The 24,640-nt window shown below is 41.4% G+C and overlaps 1 protein-coding gene across 3 annotated transcripts in view; it reads left to right on the top strand.

Moving 5' to 3' along the window:
• The window catches only part of Arhgef26 (Rho guanine nucleotide exchange factor 26), a 111,940-nt gene that overhangs the window by 82,087 nt on the left and 5,213 nt on the right, over positions 1–24,640 (top strand). For 2 of the 3 annotated variants that reach the window (XM_074073950.1, XM_074073949.1), the window contains exons 11-12: positions 456–610; positions 17,116–17,325. In XM_074073950.1, the coding sequence (XP_073930051.1) occupies positions 456–610; positions 17,116–17,325 (365 nt within the window). The other variant, XM_074073951.1, reaches the window with a different exon arrangement.

Raw genomic sequence — 24,640 nt, 5'->3', positions numbered from 1 at the left:
GTACAGACTTTTACATCTCTTTGTAACTACAGTTACCTATATGTGTTTCTGTTGAGTTTATGCTCTGATTTGAGACATTTAGAATAATTGCGGGTTGGTGTGGATGGACTCCATGACTAGGTTTTCGACTTTAAGTGATTCCTGCCTTCAGTTTTCTTTTTCAGTTAAGAGTTAGTAGAAGCATCATAATTTTATGACCCAATAACATTTTCTCATTGAGTTTTAATTTCATATTGGCAACTTAATAGCTTTTATATTGAAAATAATTTTTCTTTTTCTACTGGAAAGTGCATTATACTTGTCTAATTACTTTTTGCTGCTATGCACCTGTAAAATAATGGTGTGTCCTCCTGTATGCATCATTTGTTTGATTGCAACTTTGTATTTTTATTTGCAATAATCTTCAAAGGATTTGAAGTTGACTGTCAGCACTGAAGAGCATTTCTCTTTCACAGCCTTTTCCTCTAGTCTCCTCTTCACGGTGGCTGGTGAAAAGAGGTGAATTGACAGCCTATGTTGAAGACACTGTGCTGTTCTCAAAGAGGACATCCAAACAGCAAGTCTACTTCTTCCTCTTTAATGATGTGCTCATTATCACCAAGAAGAAGAGGTGAGCATTTGGTGCTGCTGGGTAGACATCCTAGTTTTAAAGTTCTGTAACTGAAATACCTGTTAAGGAGATCATCCTTTAAAAGCTGGGGTGATAGACCTAAAGTGTAGCTTCTTCACATTGACTCATCTCATCTTCATTTCTTTTTTTTTTTTTTTTTTTTTTCAGTACTGGGGTTTGAACTCAGAGCCTCACTCTTGCTAGATAGGCCCTCGACTACTTGAACCACTGCACCAGCCCTTTTTTGTGATGGATTTTTTTGGAGATAGGGTCTTGGGAACGGTTTGCCCAGGGCTGACTTCTACCCATGATCCTCCTGATCTCTGCCTCCTGAACAGCTAGGATCACAGGCGGGAGCCTTCATTTTCTTTCTGCCTGTAAAGTGAAGACTTAACTACTTACAGCCTCATAATTCTAGCCAACTTCTGTTGAACTTTTGCAGTGCATAAGCCACAGTTCTGAGCACCGTTCAGTTCTCTTGACATCCCTGGGGAGGCAGCACTTTCATTATTCCCATTCCGTGTACTTCCAATATCTTCTGTCAAAGAGCTTTTGACAAACAGTTAGGAACAGGCTGGGTATAACTCCATTGTTACTTGTAGCTTAATTTAAAACCCATTGTTCTAAATGATTATTGGTCTAAAAAGTTCACCCATGAAGGGAAGGTGTGAGCCATACTCCCCTCTGAAAGGAATAAAGTACATCGACTAATTGGCAGTGTTCTTATTTCAGGCTGCTGCTTGTATACTCATGCCCACTGTACCAAGACGCCTAGGAGGAATACTGTAGAAGCCTTTTCTTTACAGTGTTTATTCTCTCCAGCTGTTCCTCAACGCACACACATGCATCCCTCCTTAGCTCTGCCTTTCACTAGGGATCTTTTTATTTTTTTGGTTGGTGGTACTAGAGTTGAACTGAGCTTCATGCTTGCCAGGCAGGTGCTCTTACCACTTGAGCCACGTCACCAGCCTTTTTTGCTTTGGTTATTTTTAGTCTCCTTTCCTGCTGTGGATCCTTGTATTTATGCTTCTCTGCATGGCTAAGAATATAGGAGCGTATCACTGTGTGCAGCCATTGGTTGAAGTAGGTGTTCACTAACTTTTTGCCTGGGCTGGCCTCAAATCTCAGTTCTTCCAATCTCTCAAGTGGCTGGGATTATAGGTTTGAGCCACTGAGCCCAGTGCAATCATTTGTTTAAATGTATACAATATATCAATATGTAAAATATACATATATATTGTAAAATATTTTCCTGCTTGTCCTACATATATATTGCCTCTTTCCTAGAATATAAACTTGGGATAAAAACATAAATCTGTGGTATGTTACTTCCATATATTAAGGAAATAATGATAGTCTGAATTGATGGCACATGATAGGATAGATTTAGGCAAAGCAGAGAGAATCATAGAAACAGACCCCTATGAAATACAAAATAAATGTCCAAATTTATCATGAAAGACTTATTCCACTGCTAACTCTGAAATGCTGACTTTGTAGTTTGGTAATTTGAACTAAAATGAAATGAGATTGAGATTTTCTTCTTAATCAGACTGGTTCATGAATTAATTCAGCTATTTGTCCAGTAAAATGAAAAGTCTGTGTGGTCTACCCTGAAAAGCCTGTGACACACAGAAATGCCAACAGCTGTTTTTTCATACATAGGAAAAAGAATATTTAGATATCTCCAAGGAGAAATTATTTCCCTTCTCTGAGGTAGTCTGAGTAGTTCTAATAGCTAAGTAAATGTTATAAATAAAGACTGGACAGAAATTATAATTTTTTGTATTTTTAAACTTTCATTGGTTTCTTATGAGATAGCATGTTTTCTTGACTTCCTTAAACTGTTTTGTTTATCGGAGATTAATTACATGTGTCTCTTCAAATGCCAGAACTCTTAACATTCCCCAGCTCTTGCAGAATTTCTTCTGTCTCAATAGACCAAAATCTTTTAGTTTAAGTGATAAAATATACATTATCAGTACCAAGCCAATTTTAATAATTTAATGGGGTTTTGATTATGATAACGTTGATAATTTGATGAAAATATTAAGGGTTCTTAAACCGGTACAGTACATCATATGTTTTCACACTCTCACAGAACCAGTCGAAAAATGTAGACTTCTGAAAGTTAGAATTCAGGCATATGTGCTCACCTTTGTGGTAGTGTACTTTGCCCTTACAGGTGGTTTTTTTAATTGCATTTAATGCTGCTCTTCTGCCTGTCCCACATTTATTTGCTCAGATACATTGAGCTTGAGCTTATATTATGAATAACAGAAAAAGCAAGATACACAGCTCCAGTGGAGAAGCCAACCTGGGTACTTAATTTTACCTTTATTAAAACTGGGATAATTTTTTTGACCTTATCAGTTAGCTTGTTATATTTCTAGGATGCTCTTAACTGAGGAAATAGCATTAGGGTTCAACTTGTTTATGACCTAAATATGTGGTAGAGGTGACGAGCAGACCATGGAAGCTTGAAAAACAGGTTGGGTGAAAAATGCACAGTATGCACAGCCCTATTTACATGATATCTTCAAGGAGGCAACTGCAAATGCTTTGCATGCCAGAGGTAGCAGCAAAGGAGAGAGGGCAGCTTTGAGTGAGGCAATCATTTAGAATTGGCTACAAGTTGAGATAAGGGATCATTACCTGTGCCAGCTCTCTACAACTGATCCAGCCACCTACTGCCCAAGTGTAATTCCAGGATCCAGTGAAGGAGCTTAGCTTCTGGGTCTCCAGTGGTTTTCAGCTTTTGGGAGGCTTCCTAGCTACTGGGAGTGGCTCTGTGGGAGGACAGTTACTCTCCCTCCTCCAGTGCAGACTGGCAGATGGTTTATGCCCAGCACATTTCATACATTGCTGGCTGTGTGGTCCCTCAGGTCTACGGTGCACGTATTACTGCTCGTGTTTGCAGAACTGGGCTTGGTTAGTGTCTGTGGGGTCTTCAAGGAGAGGAATTTTTACTTTTTTAGAATAGTCAAAGGAAGTTGAAAGTAGTTTCCTTTAGCTCTGGGCTGCTTGTGAATCATTCATTTATTGATAGTTCATCCTACCAAATTTCGAAAGGATACATGTTGAGTTGGACGACTGTCACTGAGAAAGTGAAATCTTTGGTATCTGAAGTTGTGACTAGAGCAGACATCTCAACCTCAGCACCACGGACATTTGGCTTCTGGTGATTGCTGTGCACTGTAGGATGTTTAAGCAGCCTCTCTGGTCTCTCTCAGTTGTGACTACCAAAACCCATTCTCCAGACAATTCCTAAGATCCCTAACTTTGCATAGCAGTTGCAAACCACTATTAAAACCACTGTTAGAATGCTTTCAGAGTAGTGAAGGTACACATAAATCTGTCAAGCTTGACACAGAAATAATAGTAATATTGTATTATAAAGTACTAGATTATCACCTTGTGTTCTAGATTAATAAATACCTATTAAATTATCCAATTAACAATAACTTCTGGTAATAACCTGATATGGCTACATCCATATGCACAGATGCATGGATTAAGTATTAGTTTTGAAATGCAAAAGCTGAATCTAAGACCTAAGTTGGTTCAAACTCCCAAAGGGTTTATTTTGTAGGGCAGTTAGATGTTTTATTTATTCATTATTATTTAGTGCCTTATTCATTATTATTATTATTATTATTATTATTAATTGCCTTGTGGCTCGCTTAATTTCTCCTCTAATGTTGTCTGAAGCTAAAAGAAAGCCTTTTGTCTCTATATTAGCTTCCTACAGCTGCTGTATCAAAGTGCCACACAGCTGATGGCTTAAAACAATAGGAATTTCCTGTCTCACAATTTAGAAGGTCAGAAGTCCCAAATGATGGAGTTGGCAGGGTCACACTCCCTCAGAAAGCCAAGAGTCATGCCCACCTCTTTCAGCCACTGGTGGTTCCTGCTTTCCTTGGATTGTGATGGCATCACTCTGATCTCTGCCTGTGTTTCTTTATGACCCTCTCTCCCATGTCTCTGTGTGTCTGTACACCTCCATCTTAAGGGCATCAGTTATTGGATGTAGGGTCCTCTTTAATCCAATGTGACCCCAACTTGATTACGTCTACAGAGACCTCATCTCCAAGTCAAGTAACATTGAAGGTACTTGGGGGGCTTAGGATTTCATCACATTTTTTGGAGGACAGTTTAACCCACTACACTCCCCATACTTAAATACATAATTAAGAAATGTGCAGTAGTAATTTCTCATGCTAGTTTTGGAACACGCATGTTTAAACATTAATTCCAGACTAGTTATAATAGATTTCTGAATATCATGGTCAGGTGACTTGAGCACCTCATTTGGGGGACTCACAGGTTATGTGAACATGTGCAGATCTCCATCAGATCGCTTCTTTCTCCAGGATTTATTCCTCCAGAGGGAAAGGCACCTCAGTCCACCCAGTTGTTCCATGGTAAACCTGAAAGATCCCTCACCTTGCCACCACCTTCGTACCAGCCCCTTGAGTTTTTCCTGAAAGTGGATTCATGTCACCAGCCTTCATTCACCTTGCCTTCTACACCAAAGTATACTTTTAAAGAATAAACGTACATGGTGTGTCCCTTGTAAAATTTACCCATGATCTTACCTTGATCTTGGCATAAATGCCTCACTGAGCACCACCTCCTCCTATTTCTAGCCACCAGAACCTGGCATGTGCTTCTCTCTCTGCCTAGGATGCTCTCCTTCTTCTGTAGCCTCACTCCGCCTCAAAACTCTTTTAAGCAAATCCTTTTCATCTTCTAGGTCTTAGATTAATTACCGGAAGCTTTCTTGAATGGGTTTATTTCTGCTGCTCTGTGGTCCTGTAAAACCATATGCCTTCCTTTCTATAATATTTGATTTCATCTATGTGTCCATATCCATTTTGTTGACCTTTGCCCCCTCAGTGCATAGCCAGCCACCTAGCTCATAGCATCATTTCACAAGTATTTATTGAGTGTGAACCAATCACATTTAATCATAGATGTTTAAATATAAACCATTTGAATGAAGCCACTGTTCTTTCTACCTCCATGCTAAAATTTCCTTAAAATTTTAAAAGATAAATGATTTTTGTGTTCTACTCTCATTATATATTCATTTTAAGTAAACATTTTTATGCTGAAAAATGTATATTTAGAATTGGCTAAACCCAGTTTTCATTCAAAGCATCACAGCCAAGAGCCAGTTGAACATACGCCTTCTTCTCTTCACCAAGCCAAGGTCAATGTCACCGAGCTTCTTCCCAGCTGTTTTGTCTTGGCCTTGGCATCTCCAGTGAGCTTGAGAGCGTTGTCTTCTGTTTTCTTCACAGTAGAGTCAGTGGTCTGGGGGAGCTTCATGGCACCATGGTGAAGCTTAGTTCCAAGGAGTTTTGAACTGTATCATAGCTGCGATGTCTTGGGCCACAGACAAGCTGATGTGGTGGTGTTCTTACTGTATTTGTGGTGCCTTTCATTGCTATCTTCTTGTCAGTCAAAGATTTTGCTTTGGCTTAGGCTTAGGGAAGCACAGGCATATCCTTCTTCATTTATGGTACCGTCTTCTAAAATGGTAAATAAAAGTTTTAGTTGTTTATCGTGGTGAGAACAATCTGGAACTTCGTTAATCGTGTGGCTTCTTGCATCTCCTGGAATTTGATCCGCACACCTCTCCATAAATGCCACAGAATCTCAATTTGAAAAGCATGTCAGACCTCTTTTACAAATACAGATTATAGAGGAGATTTTTTGTTTTTTATTACAATATTGACTAATGTTTTAGGCTATAGGTAGAAGTGTTCTCAGACAAAGGGTTGAAGCAATTAAAAACATTGAATTAAACAAAATCCAAGAAGTCAAGTGAGTTTGAGAAACCCAACTCTTTTCTATTTTGGTAGATTCACTATTGAATCATTTAAGCAGACTTTTGGCAGAATTCCCAAACAACAGTGGCTCAAAGCAATAAAGACATCTTTCTCACAACACATGGAGACCAAGAGTAGGCAGTCCAGGCCCTAGTAGTCACCCGGAAGCCTGCCCCTTTCCATTGTGATCTTGCTCCATGCTCACTTTCTGCCCCCATGCGTGGAACCTCCTCGTTGTAGTGGCTCCTACAGGTCAGGCATCAGGATTTTATTCCAAGGTACAGGAGAGAGCTGAGAGTGAGAAACAGAGGCTGTCCAAAGGAAGCTTTCCACAAGTGGCTTTTCTTTTTCGTCAGTAGAAGAAAAACTTTCTCCAGAAGACTTCTTCTACCTCACAATTCATTTTTGTGTCATAAGAGTTATCTCTAAGAGAGGCTGGGAAAACAAGCATGCTGCTAAAGAGGAGGAGACGAGCCATGCTTGTTTTGAGTCATTCAGGATGTATCCTTAGGCTGGACACCAGGGGGATTGATGGACAACACAAGGAAGCAGAGAGGATAACGGCTGATTAGGTTCCAGCCACAGCCACCAAGACCCTTTTTCTAAGTAGTTTGAAGAGCAGGAACGGCTCTTTAAAAGTACTAACACCTTGCCTTTCAGGTAAATGGGGTGAAGAGGGCATTCGTTTCAGAGGAAGAAGCAATGACTAGAGAGTTAGGCCCACTTCTGTTTGCTGGACTCAGTCTTCCAGCTGTGGTTCTTTGATAATCTCACTGGCAGGGCATCTTTGTGGCCAGCAGGCCGGCTGTGCCCTTCAGCATATTCGGAGTAGAGGTAGATTGGCCTGGTCTGGGCAGTAGGCACAGTACCAAAAGCTTGCTAAAATCTCATCCTCTCTTGTTTATCTGAAACAGTGAGTAAAGTCTCCTGATTTGTTTTCTGTTCATCTTCTTACATGAGCTACCCCCACATGGCTAAGCCAGGATGTTTTTAGGTGTTCCTTCTAGTTGATCATTAGTAATCATAGTAACGATGATAAGATCCTACATTATTGAGTATGTGCCATGTGCTGTTCACTGTGCTCAGTAAGTGTACACAACATACCATTGAATTGTCACGGTAACTTAGTATCATCTCCATTTTACAGATGAAGACACAGAGCAAAAAAGAGAAAATACGGTTTGAGTATCCCTCATTCTAATACCTAAAATCAGAAATGTTCCAAAATCCAAAAGTTTTTGATGGTCCATGAGTAAAAAATTCCATACCATGAGACTTTATTTTATGTACATTACTAAAAATATTGCATAAGGTTATATCTGTGTGTTTGTGAGGGTATGTGTGTAAGGTATATATGAACCATGAATGAATTTCATGTTTAGACTTTGGTTTCATTCCCAAGATATCTCATTATGTATATGTAAATATTCCAAAGTTCAAAAAAAAAATGCAAAATCTGAAACACTTCTGGTCACCAGGGTTTTAACGAGGGGCTGCTCCACCTGGGCCTTTTTCAAAATCTCAGCAGAGCCAGAATTCGACTTTGAGTCTCTGATTCCAGACGCTCAATTTCTTTGTGTTCATTACTTCTTGATTTCATTTTTCTAGAATATTTCCCGCATTTTCTATTGTAATTGAGAAAAAATAGCCTAGAAACTTACACCTTTTTTTGTTGTTTGTTTTAAGACACACCTTTCCCAAAGCAGGATTTGTTAAGTACTTTATAGTTTTGCTAGATGTGGAAGAAAACTGGAACTATTACCAAGTTACATTTGCAAGTTTCCCCATATCTGTAGCTAATGTGGCATGACAGAATCTTGGGAAGAGTTTCCCTTTCATGGCACTTCCTGCCTGTTCACATTTAGGACCTTAGATTTCTACTTCCTGATGTCTGGTTCAATAAATACACTTTCTTTTGACACCGCTTGAGCTCTGTGACTCATTACAAGTGTGCAGGTTTTAGAGAAAGATTTTCTGTGGCACATTACGACCAAGCCAACACCATAAGGTCAGGGCCTTCTCTTAGAACTTGCACTCAGCCCAATAATTTGAGTGTCCAGTGCCTTAGAGCTGTGCCATTTCCCTGGAAGGGACCTGGTCTGGTGGTGTCTCATTTGAGTTTTCCATGGGAATGCTCTTTCCTACTATAGAAAACCAAAGTCACCTGACTTTATCTGTCTTCCTTTGCAGAATAAGCTCCTCCCTCCAGAAATTAAGAGTGTCTTGGAAAAAGAAAAGGAGACAAAACTCTTTAATTAAAGGCTCTTCTCTTTTTGGTTTGATGGGACAGGGGTTTGTACGCAGGGCTTTGAGCTTGCCAAACAGACACTACTGCTTGAGCCATGCCTCCGGTTCATTTTGCTCTGGTTAGTTTTGGAGATGGGGTCTCATGTACTCTTTGCCTGGGATGACTTGGAACTGTGATCCTCCCAATCTCAGCCTCCCAAGTAGTTAAGATTACAGGTGTAAGTCACCGATGCCCTGCTCAAACCTCTTTTACTCCTGGCACATTAAACTGACTCTCATGGTACTTGGTTCTAAATTCTAAATAGTGAGATAGCATGGGAGAGGGGTGAAAGCCTCACTTTCTTTTCCCTCTTTTTTTTTTTTCCTAACCACTCTACATACTCTTGATTATTGTGGCATCGTGAAGCATTATTTCCTCCATGTTTGTGAGGAGAGTTGGTACTGCTGTTCCGTATTGAAAGCTACCAGTCCTGAGAAGTACAGTATTGATGTCTAGGGTCAGGCAGAACAAGGCTTAAATCCTGGCCTATGTCATTGGAAAGTGCCTCAGTGCTCTCTTCTGTAAAATGGGAATAATGAGGCCATATTTGCCATGGAGCCTGAGAATTAAGAAAATGCATATAGAGCTCTTATCACAATAAATAGTTCCTGCTAAATAACTGATACTGTCAATATTGATTTTATTATTATGCTTCTCTCTTAAAGTCTTGACACAAATTAAGTTCTTGCTACTCTAGTGCATTTCTTTAAGATTTAAAATCTTCATGTCATTCTACCTAGCTAAACCCTGTGGCACATCCTGGAACCAGACCTGAATTTATGGCCTTTGTAATCTGGGTGTTCAGGGGTAAAGGCTTCCAACCCAGTGCCCTTCCCTCCCCATCAGCCACGGTGGACAGCTGGTGAGGGATGACTGCCTGTCTGCTCTTTCTTTTCTGCGAGACCATGTGAGTCGTGTGCACTTTGGAGGGATAATTGTCTGTCAGCACTCCCTGCACTGTTGGGAAACGCTGCTGTGTTGTGGCTAGCCTGCATGTCCTCGAGTTCAACCAGTGGTTGGAGCATATTCAGAAAACAAGTGTGTCTGTCCTGAACGTGTACAAACTTTTTTCCTTGTCCTCAGGCAACATGGCATCATAATTATTTTCGTGACCATCACATGTTATGAAATATTACTTGGTATTGCATGTGATCTAGAGGTGATACAAAGAATACAGAAGGTGTGTAGGTTACATGTAAATCAGCCACTTTGTATAAGGGACATAAGCATCCACTTCTTTTGGTATCCTGGGGGGGTAGGTGGGATTTCTGACCCAATCCCTGAGGAATCCCAAGGAATGACTTTTTCTTTCCTTTTCACTGAGGGATGGCAGTGGTAGTAAGCCTGAGTTAGAGTGTGGGGCTGCTTCTATAATCTGGAGTAACCTTGTTAATCACGTAAGAAGCAGCAGGGCACCAGGAGCTCACACCTATAACCCTCGATTCTTAGGAGGCAGAGATCAGGAGGATCCTGGCTGAAAGCCAGCCCAAGCAAATACTTCTTCAGACCCTATCTCGAAAATGACCCCAACACAAAAATGACTGGCAGAGTGGCGCAAGTGGTAGAGCACCTGCCTAGCAAGCATGAGGCCCTGAGTTCAAACCCGAGTACTGAAAAAGAAAAAAAAGCTGCCTCCTTGTCTTCGTGAGCATGCTTATTCCTCCTTATCACAGGGAGAAAGCGTCACGGGTGTGACAGCCTTTCACAACTGGTGAGAACTTGGTCAAGGCTCAGGAATGCAGGGCTTCCACAGCAGAGTAGTAGTGCTGGACGGTGGAATGTGGACACTGGTGGTGACAGCATGGGACTCTGCCCCCTTTCTTGGTGGTAGGGAATTGCAACAGATCCTTATCTTACCAGCAATCCTGATCCTTGTCTCTGCCATTTATTATGCTCTGACAATGAAGTAGGAAGCAGCAGCACACTGTGAGTCTCAGGGATTATTTTTAGGAACTGAGCAAGGAAGACTGTTTGAGCTTAGTTTCTGGGGAGTTCCATGCCTTGTGCTGCCTGTCAGGGCACGTGGCAGATGCCGAGTTTCTCAATGTGGGTATTTAGTTCTAATTCTGCTTAGCCACTGACCATTTGTAAAGCATATGTAATTATCAGGATGTAACAGAATGTCAGGCGGTTTAAATGAATGATATTGGGCTAGGGAAAATTTTAAAGACAATAATGTATTTGCTGAAAGCCAGGTATGACTGCAACAGCTTTATACACAGTGATACAATAAATGTATTATTTCATTTCATTCCACCACAGTCTAGTGACCTTGGCATTGGTGTACCCATTCTACAGATGAGAGAACTGAAGCTTTGGGATTCTAACCTGACATTCCAAATCAAGTCATTAGTCCCTGTGCTATGCTAAACTTCACTCCTTAAAAAAACCATATTTCATTCATTAAAAACTTGTTAGTATAGTTCAAACCCAAGCTTTAAAATTGAAATCAAGCCAGGTGTGGTGGCACATACCTGTAATCCCAGCACTTGGAAGGTAGAGGTAGGAGAACTATGAGTTTGAGGTCTGCCTGGGCTCAAAAAAGCCAATGGCTAGGGGTGTAGTTCAATGTAGAGCAAATGCCTAGCACTGGGTTCCATTCCCATCCAGCACCATAAAAATAAAAAAAAAAAAAAAAAAAGAAAGAAAAGAAACCATCCTCAATTGGGTGAAAAGTGTTTTAATTCTTTAACTGGAAATAAATTTCAGGATAGTCCCAGTGTCCTCTATCCCAGGAGGGATCAACTGTCTTCATTCCAGCTAAGCACAAGGCAGGCACTTAGAACAGTGTCTTCAGAGGAGGACGGGACACAGTTGAAATCTGTACAGGAACAGTACTCCTCAGGTCTCAGAAGAAAGCAGGAAGAACTTCCTTTGACTTCATGAAGCTCGTGCACTCCTAGGTATCAGCACTTCCAGGAAAACCATGAAATCTCCTCAAGGAGCAACAGGTCCAGAAGAATGGCTCTAAAGAAGGATGACTTAGAAATGTCATAGGAGTCATTAGGAGAAGATAGGATTCCAGGACGTCACAGGTGCTCACCGTCATCAGTTCAGTGCAGACATCCAGAAGAGTATTGGTGAAATCCAGGGCACAGTGACCTTGGGGAAGCAGTTCACTGGCCTGTAAGCATAAGGGTCTAAGAAAACGAGATAGCTGCCAACTTAGGAGGCACTTGTTTTGGCACTGGCAGTCTAGTAAAGTTTTGGGGTTTCTTGCCCCACTCAGGAAAAGATGGTATGTGAATGTTTTAAACAGAACCTATAGATAGAGGGCTATGAATAGGTTAAAAAAAAATCATTGTCACTGTCCTGAGGTTATATACTGAAAGCCACTATGTTTTGGGTAAATCACCATACCATTTTTTCTTTTAAATTTAACTGTCTTACAAAAGGAAAAATTGGAAGTGTTGCTTAGTTCCCATGGGTCATATTTGGGCTATAAAAGAACATTGTATATATGAAATAAAACAAATCTCTTGCAATTGCTTAAAGTGGGGTGGGGAGAGGGATGAGGGGAGAGACGATGGGGGTGATCTAAACAATGTACAATATAAGCCTAATCAGAATTGTCCATTATATGAGCTCCCCCATATAATGAATATGTCCTAATAAAAAGATTTATAACAAAGGAAGAGCAGTGTAAGGTGACGGGTGAGACCTACTATAGGGCTGAAAGCAGTAAAGAGCTGCCCTTTTCAGTCTAACCCTTCCCTTTGCCTCTCCAGCACCATCTTTCCTTTCATGCATCCCCTCCCCGTCCATCAGGGTCCACCAGTCTTTCTCCCGTTCCTGCCCAACCTCAGTGAGTACATGATAAAGGGGTAAGGTGGAACACTACCTCAGGTAGGTGCATATCTGAAAGTCTTTTACTTATAAAATCTGTGATCTAACATGCAGAAAATTATCAAATGCTAACATACCTATCATCCACATTTGCCATAGTAATGTTAGATCCCTGCCTTATACACAAAAAAAGATATAAAATATTATAGATTGCCTGAAATCCCTCCCCCTCATCCCTTCTTCCTCCTCCTTTCCAGAGTAACTAGTATACTACAGTTGGTGTCTTCTGATACTTACTCTCTAAAACATCAGGAAAACAAGTGTTTTCCTGATTTGAAAGTGTAAATGTAAATAATATATGTAAATATATATCCAATATGAGAAACTCCAACCTTTATAAAACCTTATGGGATAGAAAGTTAAAAGTGCTCTGTAATAATCTGGTTAAGAGAGCAAGGGCCAGGGATGTAACTCAGTGGTAGAACATTCCCCCAGGGTGAACAAGGCCCTGAGTTTGATTGCAAGAACCACCAAAAAAAGAAAGAAACTAATCATGATTCGTGATAGGTATATATCACTTTCCTACCCATGGTGATGTGGTATTGTTTATTAACAAAGAATTCCTTCCAGAGGGAAAAGTAATTGTAATACGTGTTTACCATAATATCCTGTTCTCTACTGATAGTTCTTTGTTTTGTTACAAAAAAAAAAAGAAAAGAAAAAGAAATCCCAACCAAGGCTGTAGGACTGAGTGGCTTCAGCAGGAAATCCATCGTTGTTTCCACCACAGGGCAGCAGACTTCATAGATCCAATTTGATCGCTACACCTGATAGGAGCGTGCTTGGCTCTTGCACAGAGCACACAGCCTTGTGAGCAGCTGCAAACATGGAGCTTGTATGAGACAATGAAAGGAAGTCTTCATGTAAACGTCTCTATGCAAGGAAAGGTGGTTTTTCCATTTGCATTTTTCAGAGCAGTTTTACTTCCTAATTACATGATCCAAATTGTTTCAGAGACTATGTAAACCATATGTTTGCTAAATGATGGAGACAAACATGAGGAAGTGCGATTACCATCAGCTTCCCTGAGGAAAGGGGTTTCTTTCCCAACCCTGTGTGGGCTGCCTGGACATGAGTGAGCAGAGGAGAGAAGTGCCTGTAGATGGGGGTGTCTGTTTGTAGACCCCTCCTCCTCTTCCAGCACATGTCCTAGCACAGTTGTCCTTCTATGTTAGGATGAGAGTGAATTTCATTCAGTATTTAGCAGATTCAGGGAAGTGCTCAAGGTTATTTTGAGTTTTCATGAGATTGAGTTTGAGGGTGAACATACCAGAGGTAGCAAGGCTGAGCTACTTCTCAATTTGGGTTCCATTCAGTTTGAATGGTAGCCGACAAGGATAAATAACCAATTTAACTTTGCTACTGTTAAGTGGATCAACTTTTTAAATATTAAATGCAGTAAAAAAAAAGTTGTGAATAAGTTGTAAACCTCTATATTATTTATTATATAATACCGAAATACTGAATGATTGATAGTGAATTGCTTAAAAAACAGACAGACGTACATTGTGTCCTATTTTAGATCTGGACATTCAAGCAAGGTGCAGAACTCTCTGTTCAGATGTAGTCAGTGGCACAGCTGTGCAGAGGTGTGGAGACAAAGAAGTGAACTCGCAGCTCTGCCCAGGGCCACCACAATCTACCATCTACCATCCAAAGTGGACATTAGAGAGGACAACAGGCTCCAGTGGGTTAAACAACAACCCTAGCTCTTAATCAGTCATATAATAGTTGTAATCACTTAAAAGAGCAATCAATAAACATTAAGCAATTATAATTTACTTTTGACTCTCAAGCTATCCCTAAACGACAGATATTCAAAGCATCGATGGTCATCCTAGCTGGAGTTGTTTGCAATTAAGCAAACACTGTGGAAAATATGAACTGTGAAAATTAAGAGAAAAAAGATTTAATTTATTTATTAATTTATATTAATCTCCTGTAAACGCTTAGCGTTGTATTCTGTCGGGACTGACCTGAACAAAACCACCTTGTGCCAAAGACTCCTTGGAACTTGCGTTACTGTGAATGTACATTCATCCAATTTTGATTTATTTGGAAGTACCTGCAGTCTCAATGCAGATATCATTGTTTTGGGCTTACCTATGTATCCCACATTCACAGTGTTAAGTTGATTCAGTATCTCTGTCTGGAGAAGAATTATTTTTTTCCCACTGGACCAATCCTGTTGGTAAAGCTAGAATTATTTTTTAGCATTTTTTTCCCAGCAGTACTTATTTTTCACAAGGAATGGTTGTCTTGATGTTGACTAATGGAATACCTTTTTTTAACTTGTGAATTGGACCAAAGAAAGTAGGAAGTGTGAGAGAAGACACTTAGCAAGGAAGCCAAGTTCCTCTTCCTGTCTGCTTGTTTCTTAGCTTAATGTTAAGATTTTGCTTTTGTTTTAATGTGTTGGGTTGTTTTTCTTTGTTTTTGGTTTTCATCCTGAGTCTTGAGCTTTTAAATTCATGTCTGAGATACACTCACATTATAAATGCTTTCTTCTTTGCTAATAATTGACTGCTTTGTTTCTAGAAAACATGATCTCTTAAAAGTATAAAATACTGTGTGCCTGTGTGTTAGCCAGATTTGTTATCCTGCTCCCTCCCTTTGTAAAGTTCAAGTGCTTTGAGAGAATCTCCTTTTGGATGTGGGAACTGCCTCATGTGTCCTGGTTGTGGCAGACTCAGGACAGCTTTGGAGATGACCTTGCCACAGGTTATTAACCTAGCAACAAACAGACTGCATCAGAAGGCAATATTTTGCTTTTACAGATGATGACTATTTGCTGAATCCATCAAACTAAATTTTAGAAAAGACTTACGTTTTCCAAAGCAAGGAAGTGGTTGATAGGCAGTGATGTCTACCACTGAATAAAAGAAATTCTAAAAAGTCTTGAACAAAGTGACATGTTCTAAAATTCCTAATGTATTTAACTAGGTACAAAGAATTTTCTCATAGTTTCTCTGAGTTTGAATATTTGCATTTATTATCAAATAAGGTAATTATTCAGTGTTTCTTGAATGTATTAGAATTTATTGCATCTTCACCCACTTATTAATTATTTATTGTGCTCTCCCATGCTCACCTGCAAAGATGCAGAATAGAGGGAAAGCTGTGTTTAACCAGGTTTGGGGGTTGCCAAACAAGTACAACCTAGGAGACAAGCATGTTTGAAAGATGTGATTATAACTAGGTTCAGGAAATCCACGTTGGGATGACACGAGGGATTTAGTAACAGGAAAAAGGTGGTAGAGTTGATGAGTAGTAAGAACCAGTGGGCTAAGTAATCAGTGGGGCTGAAGATTAGATAGGGTGAACTAGAAAGGCACAGACTGTGGGACAGAGAACAGTATTGTGAGACTGGGATTACAGAGAGTTTGTGTTTGATCATAATGATAAGTCTGTGGATCAGTGGCCAAAGTAAGGCTGAGGACAAGACTACTGGAGAAGATGAAGTCGGTACTGAGAGAAAGGGAGAACAGAAGGATCATCTCCATGGAAATTCAAGAAAGAAGTAGTACTGGAGAGAGACAGTGAGCCAGCAGCAAATCTCCTGAGGGAAGATAGAGAAGTGACCCAGGGGTCCATAGGTGACTGACCAGGAGACAGAGGACTGATGACATGAGCTTCATTCAAGGCTGAGGCCTTTTGGAGAGGAGGTTGTGATCACGCCTAGAAGCGAGAGTGAAAAGCAAGCAGGCAGAGAGCCTTCAGGGGACGTGGAAAGAGCCCAGGTTGTTAGAATGTAAAGGGAAGGTTGAGAGGAAAGGCTGAGGATTTAGATTTTCCAGATCCTTTTGAGGATTTGGGTTCTCCAAAGGAAGGCCATTCATTCCCAGAGGACACAGTGGGACATGTTCAGGAACTAGCTGAGGAGAGCAAGCCAGATTAGGCATGTTCACAGTGCAGAGGAGTAAGAGTCTAGGGGTATGAGGGATACTGGGGGGGGGGGGTGCCTGGGCTAAGCAGGGGTAGGGGCATGGTAGGATTAAACCTCGTAACTTCTGAAACAGGTGGTGAGGCTGAGAATGGAAGAGCAGGATGGGCTGTTGGTTTTGGCAGAAGCAAGGCAGATCACTTTACACTCTGGCCATTTAGAAACCTTGCTACGCAGAGCAAGCAAGGTTACTCCATCCCCTTCTGAGCATGGAGGTTTGGAAGCTGGGAGGGTATACCATGTTCAAAAATTATCAGGACGCATGCAGATCTCTCTCGCTTGTTACAGTAGTTCCAGGATGATATCAAGTGAAACCTCGAGGGTTTAGTGTTTTTCAAATACTGCTCTTCTATCTGAGATGCAGTTTAATATGTTACATACATAATAGTAATTGACAGGTTTAATTGGGGATATCCTTGACTCATAATCAAGTAGATATAATTCAGAGTCCAGTTCATATTGGCAAAAGGTCATCTCTCCCTCTGTTCTTTCTCTGCCTTCTGCCCTCTTCTCCCAAATGTGACTTGAAAAGTGACAGCATCACTGTCTAATCTACTGAATAACTGACGTGTTCTTTCCTTTTTCCTTTCAGTGACGAAAGTTACAACGTCAATGATTATTCCTTAAGAGATCAGCTGTTGGTGGAGTCTTGTGACAATGAAGAGCTTAATTCTTCTCCTGGGAAGAACAGCTCCACGATGCTTTATTCAAGACAGAGCTCTGCCAGTCACCTCTTCACGCTCACAGTCCTAAATAACCATGCAAATGAGAAAGTGGAAATGCTGCTAGGGGCTGAGACACAGTAAGTACGGCAGAGAAAGGAGCCCAGATTGTCCAGTACCCACCCCCTCCCCAGCTGCCCTTGGCCTCAGACTCTAGAAACAGTAGCTGCTGTTTGTTTTTGTAGGCAAGAACCTACTGTGTGCCATAGTAGGTGTTTTAAAGAGATGCTGTTCTGTTTTTCATTGTGATCCTCGGTGTCTTCAGAGATAGGTGTTATTTTTTTCCCTTGATGGATGCTTTGTGCATTATTTGATGTGGCTTTTATTTTTATGGAGTGGTTTAAAAATCACTTTTTTCATCGACAAATGTGTGACTCAATGGTAGTTTAAGTCCAGGCTGTCAGTTTTCATGGATAAGTTGATCGAAGTCATGTCTCAGTCACCTTTCTGCAGTCAGACAGAAAGTCCAGTGGTTCTGTCAATAGAGACTAATTTAGGAAAACATGCTTTCCAATCTAGTATCTGTGAAGAGGTAACCAGCTTGCCGTTTGTGCTGCAGTTTCACCAGCCCTTCCTGGGCAGCCGTCTTCACTCTGGGAGAGGGGACGGGGGCTTCAGGTTCAAATCCACCCTGGTGATTTGGTCCATTTTGGGACAGCTGACCACTTTGTTTGGAAACAAAGTGCTCCTGCAGTAAGCACTCTGGACAGGTATTATGTTGGGTCGGGGGAGAGCAGGGAGGAAAAGGAAAGGTTCTTTAATTCTTTGTCCTTTTGGGTTTCTGCATATGTGGATCAGCAGCTGGTGAATAACAGGCCTAGGACTGTAGCTAAATCTTAGAGAAGTAAAAGGAGATAGTTCCGCTTGTGATAAAGGGACATCTCAAGGACCAGAGAAAACCAAGAGCAGGCTGATCCATCACACTATTCCAGATGAATTTAGGTAGGGAATGAAGGAAGTGTTTGCTTACCAAAAAAAAAGCAGTCTTCCTAGGGTCCCAGAGCGCTTCTTCTGAAACCGCTGAAATGCCCTGACAGTGATTCCAGTGTGATCTTCTGTGTCTGCTGCTGGGGTGGAGGGTACCGGCTTTTAGGCTGTGAGGTGGCCAGCATGTGACATGCCCAGGGCCAGACCTGGGGGAAGACATTTCTTCAACTCTAAAAGTCATTGGTCTTTTCCTCTGATATGAAATCAGTTTCACAAAGGTGTGAAGTGATTTGCCTGAAGTCACACAGGAAGTGAGTTGTTGCTGAAGCCAGACCCAGACCCTGGTCCTCCCAGACAGGGTTCCTTTGTTGGAGGGAACCTCTTTTAAAAATGAAATTAAAAAAAGAAAAGCCTTTGGATTTTACATGACTAAGGAGAAGAAGACTTAAATGCTCTGGAGATCAGTACTTGTGCAGACATTCTAGAGAATTCCGTTTCTCCTATAGTTAGTGATGGTGAAAGTGTTGTAGTTTCCCCTTCTCTGTTCACAAGGATTGTTTTTTTATTCAGTCTCGACAACAGATCAGTACAGCTTTTCCTGGCTGTCTCATTCCACCACTTTTTTCTAAAATCATTTGAAGGAAGTAGATAGACTTGTCCAGTTCTTACACCAAGGCCAGTTCCTTTCCTGGGACACTCTTTGGCATTTGTTCTGCCCCATTATATTTTGATCTTTCCTTGGACTGAACGGTGGTTCACTTCCTTAATCAGACACGCTCTCAGAATACATAGTTATGTCTTCCATAAGCCCAGGAGTATGATTCATTTTCTTAGTTCTTTAATTAATAACAAGAGAGCATTCCAGAAGGGGCAGCAGGGCCGCAGTCTCCCTGGGTACAGAAGGAGTTACTTGTCATCCTCCTCTTCCCCTTCTCTGCCCTCAATTAAAGTCAAGAAACAAGTAAGTGGACAAATGCTTGTAAGACACAAAATAGCATTGGTGTTGAAAGAAAATATATTACGCCAGTGTGTACTTTCCTTGAAAAACAGCTGGTTGTTTAAAAGCCTAGGTGATTATTATACATGATGATTGGACATCTGCCTATAAGTTGTGGGTGCCTGTGTTTTTTTTTTAACTGATACATGAAAACATAAAAGTTGAACATATTAATGGGTATCATGTAGTGCTCAATACATACATCCATTGTATAATGTTTAAATTAAATATATCTCCTCACACACCTTATCTTTATTTCTTTATTGTGTAGGTATCCGGTTTTGAGCAGTCAGTTCTGGTCTGTGTGGAACGTGGACTTTGCTTATAAGATTTGTGAAATGTATAGGCGAATGTGTGTTTTTTAGGTTTTCTCCCTTTCATGGCTTATTTGATTAATACGGTCTGTTGATGATGTAGATGAGAAAACAAGGTTTTTCACTACCACTCTGACCTTGAGTAATTGCAGAACTCAAGACCAGTCATGTAGATCCTTTGGCTACTGATTCTTTGACCTGACAAAGAATGTTCACACCTAAACATTTACCTCTTTTGAAAAACTGTGTCAATAGAGGCCACCTGGAAATAATATAGGATGTCAACTAAGCAGTAGGAGAGGAGCAGCTGTTAGGTACAAGGACAGTTCAACCTAAAAGGTAGTGAGACTGTGAGAGACAAGATCAATGGCTTTGATTACATAAGGAATGCAGGAATGAAAAGGAAATGCTAAACACTTTGTGAGCATCTGGGATGTGTCAGGTCCTGAGCCAGCCACAGAATGTGAAGAAGGGACCCATAGTTATCTGTAGGGAAAAGTAACATTTCAGATGAGGCAACCATCTCAGTTTCCCCAGATTCAGTAGTTAATGTTCATTGTCCTGGCAAAATGATGAACAGCATTCTTTGACTCTTGAATGTGTCCTGTTTAGACAACAAAATATGTGGTGACTCTAATTCTATAAAAATATATAATATTATAAGTTAGATAATACATATAGTTATGTATATTTGTAATTATACATATTATAAATACATACAATGCTACTGTATATATTTATATTATGTACATATTCTACCCACCTCTCTTTTTCCCTGAAGTGAAATGAGTTTCACCAGGGTGTGAAGTGATTTGCTGCAGTCACACAGGAGCCTGGCCCTCCTGACAGCCAGTGCTCTTTCTAGTAACAGACATGAGTCTTAATGAGCAGCTGCCAACCCGTAGTCTGTTCCACAGGGAGACTACCTTTCTCAGCCTCCTTTCTGTGCCCTCTGTGCTGCCTGTAATCATTCCTCCTCTTCAGAAATGCAGGTGCCTGAAAGCAGTCCTCTCCCTTGCCTGCTGTGTGCTGCACACACCCATTTGTGAATGTGTATTGACGCTGCTTTGAGTTATCAGGCTGGAGCCACAGGGCCATTTTTGATGCTTCTGTCTGAAGAGATCTGTCATCTGCCAGTTCTTCCTGTACACATCTGTTACACTTTCTGCATGTTTCCTCTCTGCTACTTCGTTCTTGGGTCACTTATCTTTGAAACCACCTAACCATTCTTTCTCCAGTTAGTGCTGCATCTTTTATTATTAATCCCTAATCTCAGCTCTATTCTTGTCTCTTTTTTGCTTTGTACATAGCTGGTTCCCAATAAATATTTTTGGGATTGACCCCAGATTAATACAACTAGCTTTTTTATATGCAAGGCAAGGGTCAAATAGTAGCATACTGCTTCTTTTACCAGTCTATTTTCACTGGTCTTTTTGTTACTTGCTGGGGCAGGTTTCCCCAATTTTCAACCTTTCTATTAAGGTTGTACTCAAACATTTTAAGGATGTGCATCTAGCCTTGTAAACTGTTATCTGTGCCCGTTACAAATCTTAAGTCATGGCACTACTAGAGAGACAATAGTCCACGTAATACAAAAAGTCACCCTTTATGGAAGAACAAAGGAAGAATGCTTTACCACTGTCATGTCTTTCCCCTCTGGGCTTTTTAAGAGGAATGTGGGAGCCTGAGGGCCTCCTTTGTCTGCCTTCATTAAAATGGAGCACAGGCAGCTGGCACGGACCACAGGCTGTAGCAGTGGTATCCTTGGTTTCCTACGTTTACAGAAGAGTTTGGATGGATGTCGAATGGCTTCAGTGTTCTCGGTGATGAGGCATCTCGTACATGCTCAGTGATGGACACAAGCTATCTTTACTCATCATAGGTAGTTGTAGGAGAGAATCACCTCAAGCCACAGCCAGAGACGCTTCACAAAATGTGTATTTCCCAAGAGATCTGGAAGCCTAATGAATGTGGCTGCTGCTGTCAGCCCTCCAGACACCGCTTCCAGGGCCTCCTGATAAAGGGGCATTGTTCGCAGGGAGTCTGTGCGCTTCCTGCTTCTGTTAATGATTTAATTAAGAACAGGAAGTAGAGGGATGGAAGAGAATTGTAAATCCTATCTCAGACCCAGTCGTATTCTTCAGTCCTTTAGGAACGTCACAGTATATACAAGAGAGGGGTTTATATGGAAAAGTGTGTTTATTCCAGGTTGTAGTATTTTTTCCTTGTTGAATCTAGAATCTAAGCTCAAGAATGGTCTTTCACATTTATATAGTCAGTGCCTCTCAAAGAACTTGCTCTTTTTGTCCCGAGTCCAATTCCTCAGCTTTATTAAAGAGACTTTTCATAAGCACTCATGTATTTCAGGCAGGACAGACTGACAGTCGTTAACAGTACACAGCAACTTCCAAACTCCGTTCTCCTAACTTGGGTTAACTGCCAAAATCAGAAAGCAGATGAAGGCTTCCCCTGATGCGCTGAGCAGGGAGAGTTTGCAGTGGTGAGGTTTTTTAAGTTAGGTGAATTGAGCTCGTACCCAGCGTTATGAGGCTTTTTCTCACAGCGTTCTTGGGAGATGTTTTACCCTGTGGGTCGTGTAGACGAGTAGAGATATTGATTGTGTAAAGGAATGAACTAAATCATCCCTCTTCACAGCCCCACTCTTTCTGCTTCAGAGGTTTCTTCTTAATCAGAGGCTGAGGATATAGAAGTTTCCAAAGGAACCATTGATAAATTTGTATGCTGTGAGAAGAAACACAAAATATAAGTGACCCAAAATGCCATTTTAGGACAGGTAACAGGAAGCAGAAAGAGTAACTAAGGTCTCGTCACTTCTGCTGAGAAAACAGGAAGGGCCTGTCAGTGGCTAAGGCCTCCACTGACATTTTTGTTCCTCTGAGTCTCCTGGGCAGTCCTGTCTCTAGGGTTTTGTTGTGGTGGTGGTGGTTGAGATAGGGTCTCAGTATATAACCCAGGCTAGCCTTGAATTCAAGATCCTCCTGTCTCCACCACCCGAGTGCTGAGATTATAGGTATGAACCACCACGCTCTGCTCTCTGTTATTTCAAAACCTACTTTCCACCTTTTTAGTCTGTATGTCTTGGTTAGTAGATGCCTGCCCTAAAGTAAGAAGTTGGACTTTCTGTATCTTTGACCTTTGTCGTTAAGTTTAAACCCAGATAGATGACAGGTAGGACGCAGTGCTATGGCAGCTAAGTCATTGCACCTTTTCATGCATATGTAGAGCATTGAGGGTTGTGGCAGGTACCTAACTTAAGAGTTTCATCTCAACTTGGTCTTTCTTTTCCTGGGTCAAATGTGCATTAAGGAGAGTGTTTTGTGCACGCCATATTGTGGGGTTGTGTGTGTTTTTCTGTTCTGATAAGATCCCATTCTGTTCACTTTGCACCACCAGTGTGGCCAGGGCCTCTGAACTCAGCAAATGCTGGCTGAGGGAACGAATGCTCCTTTGCGCCCTGGGCATTGGTATGCCACAAATATTAATTTACATTACCACTGCATTTCTTTTTTGTTTTGTTGTGATTTTGAAAAAGGCTCTTGCAATATAGCTCAGGCTGGCCTGGAACTTAAAATCCTCCTGCCTCAGCCTCCAGAGTACTGTGATTACAGACATCCACCACAACACGTGACCTAGCAGTATTGCTTATTTTATCACTTTGGGCAGAAACAAAGTCTGAAACTGGGTGCATTGAGATGAACTGCAAATTTATCTCAATCATGGGTATGCCTATCCTCCGGTGCTTCCTGTCCTTAGACTTCTGCCTCACAGTGAGTGGTCTCCTCCCTGCTGTCAAGATGCCCTCTTTCTGCTTCTGGCATGAGGGAACCACTCAGCACAGCTCTTGGAAGACTCCAGGGAAGTCATGTGGTTTTGACAGCTTCTAAGAATGGGTGGGACTGACTCAATTGAAATAGCTTCAAGCCGTTCTTTGAACAAGGGCGACAAGGAGAGTCTTGTTCTGTCCTCTGGTGTCCCTGCAAGGAGCCCATGTATCTGAGGGATGCCAATTGGCACCCAGGCAGCCTGCTATAGGAGTGAAGGAGTTCTGGAAGTTGTATGTGCAAGATCAGGTTCCAGATGGCCCCCACGTGCTCCAGGAAGCCATACGACAGGCAGGGTGAAGATGCAGTGGGTTTCCCAGGATAAGCCTGCCTTATTTGGGTCTGCTGCATGAAGACACGGATCGAGTAGATGTCTCTTGGCAAGCAACTCATGAGATACTAGTTACTTTCCAATGGAAATGCTGATTGGGCCTATATAACTGTTACCCCAACAAAGAGACAGCAAAGACTGAAGTGTCTGCTTGGGGTTGTTTCAAATGATTCTTTCTCCTTAGAGAATCCCTGCAAAGCCTTTTGCCTTATATTGGGAAGAGACAAAGTTTTCAAAAGCCAGGCAGTGCCTTCAGTTTCGACATAAATTGTATTACTGCTCGACCAGGGCCCAGCCTCATTTTATTCTTTTAAATAAGCTTGTTTCAGCACAGTCTGGTTTCTACTCTCAGTGCTTTCTCCCCCCAACCCCTCCACTTTTTAAGCATCTGCTAGTGCACTCTACCTCTGCTATCCCAGCTTGCCTGGGAACAGGAGCTTCCCTCCACATTTGTTTTAGTAAGATTGTTGTAAAGATTTGATAAGGTGCTATTTGCAGGTTACCTGGCACCCAGGTGCTCCATAATATTTTTTAGAAAAGGACCTAATTCCTGTCCTGCTTGAGTTTCTGATTTGACCATAGAAGTAGATAGGTTGATAAATGAATAGGGCTTAGTGTGTGATGAGGGACATGATTTATTTGCTAGCAGATGTTTACTGAGCCCCTTCTAGATGCCACAGTCCTCTGGGGATAACACAGTGAACCAGATAGATTGGGTGCCCTGCCTGCAGGATGGTGCTGGGTACTAGCTGTGTGAAAGAGCTGTGGAGCGGGTGCTCTGGGGACAGGACTCTGAGGCTGGGCTGGGGACAGAGGTGCATGAGTGCATGTTAGGGGAGGCCATCTGGAGAAGGTGAGGCTTGTATTTTTCAATTCTGAGAGGACATGTTGAGCAAAAGAAGTCAAATACAAAAGTGTGTGCAGGATTTCACTTTTTAAAGTACAAAACAGGCAAGATTAATCTCTGGGTGGAAATCAGAATAG

This window comes from Castor canadensis, chromosome 5 (genome assembly GCF_047511655.1).
Source record: "Castor canadensis chromosome 5, mCasCan1.hap1v2, whole genome shotgun sequence".
Lineage (NCBI taxonomy): Eukaryota > Metazoa > Chordata > Mammalia > Rodentia > Castoridae > Castor > Castor canadensis.
Note: the sequence above shows the minus strand (reverse complement) of the source record. Positions and strands in the feature narration are given on the sequence as shown.